At 39.6% G+C, this 11,743-nt stretch overlaps 1 protein-coding gene across 1 annotated transcript in view; it reads left to right on the forward strand.

Annotated features, from left to right (window-relative positions):
- Positions 1-11,270, forward strand: part of LOC115219103 (insulin-like growth factor-binding protein-related protein 1) — a 55,329-nt gene extending 44,059 nt beyond the window's left edge. The window contains exons 3-4 of the mRNA XM_029789177.2: positions 5,410-5,583; positions 9,919-11,270. Coding sequence (XP_029645037.1) covers positions 5,410-5,583; positions 9,919-9,965 — 221 coding nt within the window. The 3' untranslated portion in view covers positions 9,966-11,270. The remainder of the gene's footprint in view (positions 1-5,409; positions 5,584-9,918) is intronic.
- The last annotated feature ends 473 nt before the right edge of the window (positions 11,271-11,743 follow it).

Consider the following 11,743-nt stretch of genomic DNA (forward strand, 5'->3'; position numbering starts at 1 on the left):
AAGTGACTCTTAATACTAAAAGTTGAAGGCATTTTATTTAAACATTTAGGTACTGCTCAGTTTGAAATAGGCATCAAACAATTTTGTACTTTATCAGTTAATAACACTGATGGAATAATGTTTTTGGATTTTAACTTTATCTTTTTAATCTGTTTATGTATTTTTATGTTGCATTGGACTATCTTCTTAGAAACATTAGGTTTAAAATGTTTCGTTGAAATTTTGTTTTTGGAATACTTAATTCAACATGCCTACAAAGGGATTCTTATTGTGACAAAAAAGCAGTGCAATGATCTGATGACAGAAAATCCTACACAGAGATCCTCCACAATACAAGAACCCTAGTTATAGAAGCGATTGAATTGATTTAACCCTTTAGCATTTAAACTGGCCATATCCGGCCAAAAGTATTCTGCTTGTTTTATGTTCAAACTGGCCATATCTGATCTCTCACACCAACCCTACAATATCATCTTAAAAATTAACAGCTACCCCATCAAAATCTCATAACTACAAGATAATGCATGATTAGTTCAAAACAATGTGGATGAATAAGCATTAGTTTTGGCAGAATAATGTGAACACTAAAGGGTTAAAAAAAATCATAGAAAAGTATCTTAGTTTATAAAACAGCCAGTAGGAAAATAGGTATTGCATTGCAAAATCTATCAGCCACTATTACATACAGTGAAGCTTTCGGGAGATTGCTGTACTATGATATTTTTTAAATTTTGGGAGCACCACATGGTTTCAATTGCTGGCTTTAACTAACAATGAATACCATATGGTGTCTCCAGTTCATCCTCCTCCACAAATACTTTCTCTTTTTATTTCTGTTTTACATTTAACTGTGGTTGAAATGGTTTTACTGGAGTAATTGTTTATACAGCTGGCAGCACTTCCTCAAGCAGGTCAATCACTCAAGCAGAATTAGGTATCTTGTTTAGAGACGCAACATAATTGGAATTAATTCAGATTTCCTTGCATCAACTTATTAAAAAATATTAAAAAAAAAAAATTTTTTTTAGCTATTGCCCTTAACTTTGGGTAATTAAAATATTGCTTAGTGTTCACCACGCCCCTACACAGACATCATCTTGATTAATTAAAGCTGTAATGTTTGCCACTTTAGTTACTATGTATTTTCCATATAGACAATATTTCTGGGTAGTTATTCCCTTCGGCTTTCTGTTTTGTCATTCCACCATATGTACATATATATTTCTTTACTGCCCACAAGGGGCTAAACATAGAGAGGACAATCAAGGACAGACAAACAGATTAAGTCGATTAGATCGGCCCACAGTCCGTAACTGGTACTTAATTTATCGACCCCAAAAGGATAAAATACAAAGTCGACATCGGTGGAATTTGAACTCAGAACGTAATGGCAGACGAAATATGGCTACACATTTCGCCCGGTGTGCTAACGTTTCTGCCAGCTCACCGCCTTGCCATATGTACATATATGCATACAGTGTACCCCAGCTTATTCGTGGGTCAGCATTTGTGGTCCCAATTATTCGCGGATCTAATAAATGCTAATTAACCACCACATATTTGCAGAATCATATATATTGTCTGCAATTTTTTATGGCTTTTTTCATGGTAATATATATTTTTTCACACTTTAAGTCTAAATTATTAACAACTAGTAGAGATACCTGGCCTTGCTCGGGATTAAAATGGCATAGTTTTTTTTTATTGTTTTACTTGTTTTAATCATGTGACCATGGCCATGTTGGAGCACCACCATTGGTCGAAGAAATTGAACACAGGATTTATTCTTTGTAAGCCTAGTACTTATTCTATCAGTGTGTTTTATGGGAACGTAAACACAGCAACATCGGTTGTCAAGCAATGGTGGTGGTACAAACACAGACACACGCGCATGTGTGCACACACACACACACACAAATATATGCATATATACGAGTCTTCTTTCAGTTTCCATGCACGAAATCCACTCACAAGGCTTTGGTCGGCCTGAGGCTTTGATATATATATATGTGTGTGTATATACACAAACACACATACACACATATATGGCTAAAATTTGCCCTGTTTATGATAATACCATATGCTAACATGCATATATATATATCCATATCCACACATATATATATATATATATATATATATATATGGCTGACTGAAAATTCTAAGATTTTTTCAATTCTATTTCACTGTTTTCAGCATTTGCTGTTTCATTAAATTACGTTACCCCAAATCCCCAAAGAATATTTTTCTCCCTCCTGTTCTATCCTTGACCTGCCTAACTCTGGTCCCTGTCTCTCTCTCTCTCTCTCTCCTCTCTCTCTCTCTCTCTCTCTCTCTGTTTCGATAACCACTTGCTTCTCCAACACCTCCCCCTCCTCCACCTCCCCACCCTATATAAACTTGCTTACTCAGGTTCTGTTACTTCATTTTAATACCCCTGGCAACAGAATACAAATCCAGATGTTCTCTAATTTTGCTATTTCGTGGTATGCCTGCCCTCCTTCCCATCCCCACCACCTGTACCGGAAGCCCCTATCCTCTGACATCCCTTGGTTTTCTTCCATGAACACTTCTAAAGGCTGAACGCCATCCACACCCCTACTTAGGGTTTATCTCTTATGTAAGGTAGTGATCATATAGTGCAAAAATATGATAGTGTTGTGTATGCAGGTTGAAATGAAGGCTATTTGTTTGTTTAAGAATTCTGCCAAATGCGAGCTTTCTTTTAAGGTACATGATGCTGCTGTCCCCTGTCCTAGGGTCTCGCAAGCCCACACCTCCCACACCCTCTGGGTTGTCACACTCAACGTGGCCACACTGAAGGGTAGGTCTGGTGAGATTGTTGAGGTGCTTGAACGGAGACATGTAGATTTGTGCTGCATCCAAGAAGTAAGGTGGAGAGGAGATTCCACTAGGCTCCTCACTGGCAAAGAACATAGGTACAAGATTTTCTGGGCAGGGAACACTGACGGGGTCAGGGGTGTGGGTATACTTCTTGCAGAGAAATGGGTTGATAAGGTAATCGAGGTAGTCAGAGTCTATGATAGAATATGTAAGATTAGATTAGTGCTACATCACGGGTTAGCCTATGCCCTCAGCTGGGGCTACCTGATGGACAGAAAAACCGATTTTATTACAACCTTCTGCTGACTACCTCATTGCTGAATGACAGAGACCTTCTCTTTGTGGCTGGTGACATCAATGGACATGTTGGACAACATGCAGGGGGATTCCATGGCGTAAATGGAGCCTATGGTTTTGGTTCCTGTAATGAGGAGGGAACCAGGCTGCTGGAGTTCTGCGATGCAAATGGTCTTATAGTTTGCAATACTAACTTCAGGAAACCTGCCAGTCACATAGTCACATACCAATCTGGTAGACACACAAGCCAAATTGACTACATCCTCACTAGAAAAAGGAAAAGATGGCTGCTTATAAATGCCAAAACCTTCCCAGGCGAAGAATGTACCCCACAACATAGACCAGTAGTTAGCGACTTCAGGATCAGGGCTAAATGGATGCCCAGAAGACGAACAGCATTGAGAGAAGGGGCTGGTAGCTTAAAGATCCTGTGAATGGACAGAGATTTAGATACATATTACCTGAAGCTTTTGACAAAATAGAGGGGGATATAGCATCACGTGATGTGGAAGACAACTGGAGGTTTCTATGGAACAACCTGCTGATGGTAATGTGGTGGTGGAACAATATTATTAACAGGGCCATTAGGGGAAAGAAACAGGCTTGGAAGGACTGGAGGAATGGTGGTAGCGGGGAATTGTATCAGACTACCAGAAGGGAAGCTAGGAGACAGGTTTATTTAGCCAGAGGAGAAGCTGATTAAAAAAAATTTGCCAATGTTCTGTGCCATGAGGACTTGAGGTATTTTGTGTTGCAAGACAGTGTGTGAGAGAGAATTGTGATGTCGCAGGAGAGAAATGTGTCCACATGGATGATGGTTCACTTGCATTAAACAAAGCTGCAAAGAGAGAGGTCTGGAGATGCCACTATGAAAGGTTGCAAAATAAAGAGAATGAATGGAAGAAAGAGAGTCTACCAAATGCTGATCCAACAGAGGAACCGACTATCTGAATTGACAGAAATTAAGAAATGAAGACACGGAAAGCCCCCGGTCCATCAGGAATCACTGCAGAGATGCTCAAAATATCTGACAGAGCCAGCAATAGCCTGGTCACCCATATAGTCAACCAGGTGATACATGATGTTGTCATACCCAATGACTGGTGTAGCAGCACCATAGTCAACTGCTACAAAAGTAAAGGTGATGCTTTAGATAAAATTATTACAGAGGTATCAAGTTGTTGGATCAGGTAATGAAGGTCACGGAGAAGCTCATAGTCCAACTAATTAGGGAGAGAGTCAGTTTAGATGAGATGCAGTTTGGGTTCATACCAGGCAGCTGCAGCACCACTGATGCTATATTTCTGTTAAGACAGCTGGAGGAGAAATACCTAGCCAAAGATACCTGGCTTTTGTTGACTTGGAGAAAGACTTTGATAGGGCCCCCTGATCCCTTATTTGGTGGTCAATGAGGAAACTAGGGATAGATGAATGGCTAGTGTGAGCTGTGCAAGCCATGTACAGGGATGCTGTCAGTTAGGTAAGGGTTGGCAACGAGTACAGTGAAGAATTCCGGGTAGGGATAGGGGTACATCAAGGATCAGTCCTCAACCCCCTCTTATTCATCATAGTTCTCCAGGTAATAACAGAGGAATTCAAGACAGGATGCCCCTGGGAGCTCCTCTATGCTGATGACCTTGCTCTAATTGCTGAGTCACTCTCAGAACTAAAGGAAAAGTTTCAGGTGTGGAAGCAAGGATTAGAATCAAAGAGCCTTAGAGTCAACCTAGCTAAAACAAAAGTCTTAATAAGTAGTAAGGCGGACAAGCCACAAATCTCTTCAGGTAGATGACCCTGCTCGATCTGTAGAAAGGGCATAGGTAGAAACTCCATAAGATGTACCCAATGTAAGCTATGGACACATAAGAGGTGCTGCAATATCAAAGGAAGGCTAACTGGGAAGATAGTTTTTGTGTGTGGCAAATACTCAGGAGCAATAAACAATGAAAATGTGCAGAGAACAGCTTCTGTCACATTCCTTGTTTCTGCCTGTCTCTGTCTCTTTTGTTTACTCTTGTGGATTCAATTTGGGAGAGAAGAAGACAAGAATGTGGGAGTGGTGTAATAGTAGGATGTTAAATAGTCAAGTGCCCTGAAAGTGACTTATTGTGGATGGTAGTAATGATTGAATTCTTGAGATAGTAGTAAAGTAAGGAAGGAGGTGGTGGAGAGGAAGAAGATGAAGGGTTATTGTGCTTTACACATAATCAACTTTGTATTAAAAAAAAAAACTGTACCAAACTACAGAGTTACTTTGATTTATTTCAGATGATGACAGCAGTATTTCATCATTGATTCGTGGGGGTCCAGAACCACATGAGAAAACTGCTTGGATTCAAATTATTAATGTGCGTAAAGTTCATGAAGCTGACTACACCTGTGTTGCTTTCAATGAGTTGGGTAAAGATAAAGCAACTGCCCGTATCAAAGTCAAGGATGGAGGTTAGTATAATTTCATAATTAAATCATCTTTCACTCTCTTTTTGTTGCTCTTTGTGATTTTATTTTTTTGTGATATTTAGTTTCAGTTTGCCTATACATATATATATATATATATATATATATATATATGGAAGCACTCCGTCGGTTCCGACGACGAGGGTTCCGGTTGATCCGATCAACGGAACAGCCTGCTCATGAAATTAACGTGTAAGTGGCTGAGCACTCCACAGACACGTGTACCCTTAACGTAGTTCTTGGGGATATTCAGCGTGACACAGAGAGTGACAAGGCCGGCCCTTTGAAATACAGGTACAACAGAAACAGGAAGTAAGAGAGAGAGAGTTGTGGTGAAAGAGTACAGCAGGGATCACCACCATCCCCTGCCGGAGCCTCATGGAGCTTTAGGTGTTTTCGCTCAATAAACACTCACAACGCCCGGTCTGGGAATCGAAACCGCGATCCTACGACCGCGAGTCTGCTGCCCTAACCACTGGGCCATTGCGCCTCCATATACACGTTTGTATATGTGTATATTAATATATACACTGTATTTATTCACCAGTGTTTTCATTGATGTGTGTGCATATGTATGCATGCATATCATTCCCTTATTTTAATTTTCTTTGTTTGTGTATTTATTTATTCATTGTAGAGCTACTTAACAGGCAAAGCATTTGAAAAATATATATTATTCATATATATATCATCATCATCATCGTTTAACGTCCGCTTTCCATGCTAGCATGGGTTGGACGGTTCAACTGGGGTCTGGGAAGCCCGAAGGCTGCACCAGGCCAGTCAGATGTGGCAGTGTTTCTACAGCTGGATGCCCTTCCTAACGCCAACCACTCCGAGAGTGTAGTGGGTGATTTTATGTGCCACCGACACAGGTGCCAGACGAGGCTGGCAGACGGCCACGCTCGGATGGTGTTTTTTATGTGCCACCGACACAGGTGCCAGACGAGGCTGGCGGACGGCCACGCTCGGATGGTGTTTTTTATGTGCCACCGACACAGGTGCCAGACGAGGCTGGCAGACGGCCACGCTCGGATGGTGTTTTTTATGTGCCACCGACACAGGTGCCAGACGAGGCTGGCAGACGGCCACGCTCGGATGGTGTTTTCTTATGTGTCACCGACACAGGTGCTAGACGAGGCTGGCGGACGGCCACGCTCGGATGGTGTTTGTTACGTGCCCTCAGCACGGAGGCCAGTCATTGCGGTACTGGCTACGGTCACGTTCGGATGGTTTTCTTATGTGCCACCGGCACTGGTACCACAAGGATACAAATTCCATTGATGTTCATCTATTTTGATTTGGTTCGATTTGATTTGATACGATTCGATTCTCACTTGCCTCAACAGGTCTTCACAAGTGTCACAAGAAGGAAGGTATGCACAGGTGGACTGACTACGTCCCAGGTAGGGGCCACGGATTATGGCTTCACTAGTCTTGCCGGGTCTTCTCACGACAGCATACTTCCATAGGTCTCGGTCTCTAGTCATTTCCATGGTGAGACCTAACGTCCGAAGGTCGTGCTTCACCACCTCGTCCCAGGTTTTCCTGGGTCTACCTCTTCCACGGGTTCCCTCAACTGCTAGGGATTGGCACTTTCTCACACACCTCTCTTCATCCATTCTCGCCACATGACCATACCAGCGCAATCGTCTCTCTTGCACACAACAACTGATGCTTCTTAGGTACAACATTTCTCTCAAGGTACTAACGCTCTGTCGAGTAAGTACACTGACATTACACATCCATCGGAGCATACTGGCTTCGTTCCTCACGAGCTTACGCATGTCCTCAGCAGTCACGGCCCATGTTTCACTGCCATGTAGCATAGCTGTTCGTACACATGCATCATACAGTCTGCCTTTTACTCTGAGCGAGAGGCCTTTAGTCACCAGCAGAGGTAAGAGCTCCCTAAACTTTGCCCAGGCTATTCTTATTCTAGCAGTTACACTTTCAGCGCACCCACCCCCACTACTGACTTGGTCACCTAGATAGCGGAAACTATCAACTACTTCTAGTTTTTCCCCCCGGAAAGTGACAGAAGTTGTTTTCTGCAGATTTTCGGAGGTCAGTGCTCCAGAGCACCTGCCACATACAAAACTATCTTCCCAGTTAGCCTACCTTTGACATTGCTGCACCTCTTATGTGTCCATAGCTTACACTGGGTACATCTTATAGAGTTTCTACCTACACCTTTTCTACAGATCGAGCAGGGCCATCTTCCTGATGATATTTGTGGGTTTTCTACCTTTCTACTTATTAGTACTTTGGTTTTAGCTAGGTTGACTCTAAGGCCCCTCGATTCTAAACCCTCCTTCCACACCTGGAACTTCTCCTCCAGTTCTGATAGTGACTCAGCGATTAGAGCGAGGTCGTCAGCATAGAGGAGCTCCCAGGGGCAACCGGTCTTGAATTCCTCCGTTATTGCCTGGAGGACTATGATAAATAGGAGGGGGCTGAGTACTGAACCCTGGTGGACCCCAACCTCTACTTTGAATTCTTCTGTATATATAAATATATATATAAATATATAAATATATATATAAAATATATACATACAATATTAGATATGTACATATATACATAAGGGTACTAAATGAGTACCTATATCGCTAATGATAGAAGTCAAAAAATACTTCTGTACCCCCAAATAGTCACAAATCTATTAGAGACAAGATAGGAAAAAATATCAGTGAACAATAATAATTTATTATTAATAATTCGCTTACCACTTGTGATAGTATTTTAATAATACACTCGCATACACACACATATAATAATAATAAAAGGCGATGCATGGACAGTAGCAGTTCAATCCTGTCAACAATCAGGTCATCGGTGACTAAGCTGGCAACTCCACCAAGTTTGTTTGGTGTGGAGGACGATTTTTGGACATCCTGTGGGAGATAAAAGAAGACCCTCTCTTTTCATGAAAAGAGTCAGTGGCCACTCAATTCTGTACAAGCATGCTTCTTTTAAATTCCTGCTGATTTGTGGGTACCTATTGGCAAGAAAAGTCTTAGAGAAAGCACTCTAAAATCATTTTTGTAGCTACCTATAAAAATGAAATTGACCACATCCTGATCAACAAACAACACATACTGCAGGGCATCCTGGTAATAATACCATTCAACACAGGAAGTGATCAATACTTGCTACTGGTGAAGATTGTGATCAATGAAATTAAAAAGAAAAAGGCTTTAAGCATATCAATGAAAAATCAATGTGTCAAGGCTACCAAGCGGAAGGTTTGGAGTCAGCTTAGAAAGCTTGATAAGGATTACAATTCACTGGTACAGAAAATTTAAAGCTGCATGTGGAAGGCAAAAACTGCTGGCAGAAGAATCTCAGAGGAGTGGAAGAAAATTCTAGAATAACAGAAACCTATGAAGAGGAATATGAAAGATAACCTCGAGTAATCTGTTCTGCGAAAAGTGATCAGATGAGACCTCAGAAATTACTGAAAATTAAAGATTGACATAGCTGATACACCCTATGGATCACAATGTAGGTTCAAGGTGACAGACAAAGGAGTGATGAAAGAGACATTCATGTATATATGTGTGTGTATGTGCATGTGTGTGTATACATATATATTTAGTACACTCGGTAATGCAATTGCAATGCAATAAAAAACACTGATGTTAGTTCCCTGTGACTGTGCCCAGTGGTGGGCTTACATTTTGGCTAACAAGAATGTGTTTGCTTGTGGATGTGCGCACCAACTGGCTAGTAAAGCTTTGCTTTCTTTTTATATAATATGAGAGAATGTGTGAGTGTATGTATGTAGATATACAGCATCATCATCATCGTTTAACGTCCGCTTTCCATGCTAGCATGGGTTGGACGATTTTGACTGAGGTCTGGCGAACCAGATGGCTGCACCAGGCTCCAATCTTGATCTGGCAGAGTTTCTACAGCTGGATGCCCTTCCTAACGCCAACCACTCCGGTACTGGCGGTACTGGCAATGACCTCGCTCGAATCTTTTACACTTGTCACTGGCACAGGTGCCAGTAAGGCAATGCTGGTAACAATCACGCTCGAATGGTGTTTTTACGTGCCACCGGCATGGAGGCCAGATAGCTGCCCTGGCAATGATCACGCTCGGATCGTGCTCTTTAAGGCGACGCTGGTAACAATCATGCTCAACTGGTGCCTATTAAGTGCCACTGGCACGGAAGCTGGTTAGCCGCTCTGTCAATGATCACATGCGTATGGTACTCTTTGCACCCCGCTAGCACGGACGCCAGTCATCGAATTTGGTTTTGATTTTGATTTGATTTTTGATTTATAATAAATTCTTTTCTTTTATTTGCAGAACACAAAAAAAGAAGAACTAAGCGAAGAAATCCTGACGTAAATTAAGTTTGTTTTCACAATATTTCTAAAACATACAGAAGAAAAGCAGACAATCTATTGACAAGATGTTATTAATTCATAATGTGCTCTATGAATTAAACTTGTCTCTATAATTCAGAGACACAATATGTAATTTAGAGAAAATAAATATAAATATAAATAAATATAATACTGCAATTAAACATGATAGCAATTTTAATCACATGCTATATTTAGGTTTTCCTTATAGATACAAAATTTCTATTTTTCTGTTATTTTGTCAAAAATTCAAGTAAAATATCTGAAATAATTTGAAAATGAATTATAGAAATGTTTTTTTCACTAATTGTCTTGTTTTACTTTCTTTACGAGGAAAAGCAAGTACAGGCCTGAGATTTATTAAATGTATTAAAATCATGTAACAAATTAAACTTCATTAAACAATTCTTAGAGAAAGTAAACTAGGAAATAATTTTTTCTCCTCGACCAGAAAAAAAATAATGAAACAACCTCAAATAAAATATAATCTTACCCATTCTGTGGATGAAATCTGTTTAATTTCATCACTGACTGAAATTGTAGACAAGAATTTGTAGATGGATGATTAGACTTTCATTTAAATAGACATATGAGCTCACCACAGATTATCTATTTAGTCTTCTATGACTTGAATAGAAGAAAATATATAGCCTATCCCCATAACAGTTTCATTTAACCATATGATAATTTGTTCAAAGATTAATATTACATCTTGTTAATAATCATGACCTATATGATATCACCAACGGATTTTCAGCCACAATAAAATATTATAAATATGTAATTTATATCTAAAACTTTTGTTTAGGGTCATCATTTTGATGTGCTTGTTATGTTCAAAAGTTTGCATCATCTGCAATTATCTAACCACCAATAGCTTTTCTTTTATAATTTATTCAAATTATATTTGAATATTTAGTAGTACAAGCTATATCATTTGATATCACACGGAACAAAGGGTATTCAAAAATTTGTTGATACTGCAACAAAGCTGAACAACTGTTATTTGAAATATCTATATCATGAGGTAACTCTGGAATTCCAATAAACTAATAAAAAGTTACGACAGGTTTGTTCACATGATAATAGATTTTTTTAAGAGAGTGAATGACAATATAAACCACAACAGTATTGATAAAGTATTATACTTTGCTTTAAATAACAGAAATACCAGCAAGTCTATGGTCTGTCTCAATTGAGGTTAGATGCAGTATTGAAATAACTAAATACAAATGTATTGAAAGTAAGTTTATGAAACCTGTTTAAATAAAATTGAAGTGAAAAAGTAAAAAAGAAAAATCTTGTTCTTTTGTTGCTGTATTTCAGACACATACACCTAGTCGTATATACCTAATATCTGCAGATGGCTGATGGCTAATGGCTATTAATATCAGGATTGATGGCTTTTACTGATAAACACTTACTTTTTGTTGGCCCAAACCATTTCATTGTGATTAGATACAGCTCGCTGTCATAAGTAGTGAAAGTTTGGTTGTCAAATATCAGTTATGTGGTGCTTTTAAAATTGGTAAAACTGCTACGACACAAATATTCTCTTGTACTAAAACATGAAACAAAGTTCTCGGCAATTTGGTTTGCCTTGCATTTGGTTACAGTGCTTAGTTTTAATTATAGCCAATATATGACTGATGATCTGCAATAATTTTTTCCAATTTTAAATGCATCATATTACTGGCATCACATCACCAAACTTATCTTTGCTGATGAAATATCAACCATTATCCTCACACACACACACAGATAAA

This window comes from Octopus sinensis, linkage group LG14 (genome assembly GCF_006345805.1).
Source record: "Octopus sinensis linkage group LG14, ASM634580v1, whole genome shotgun sequence".
In the NCBI taxonomy this organism is placed as follows: Eukaryota; Metazoa; Mollusca; class Cephalopoda; order Octopoda; family Octopodidae; genus Octopus; species Octopus sinensis.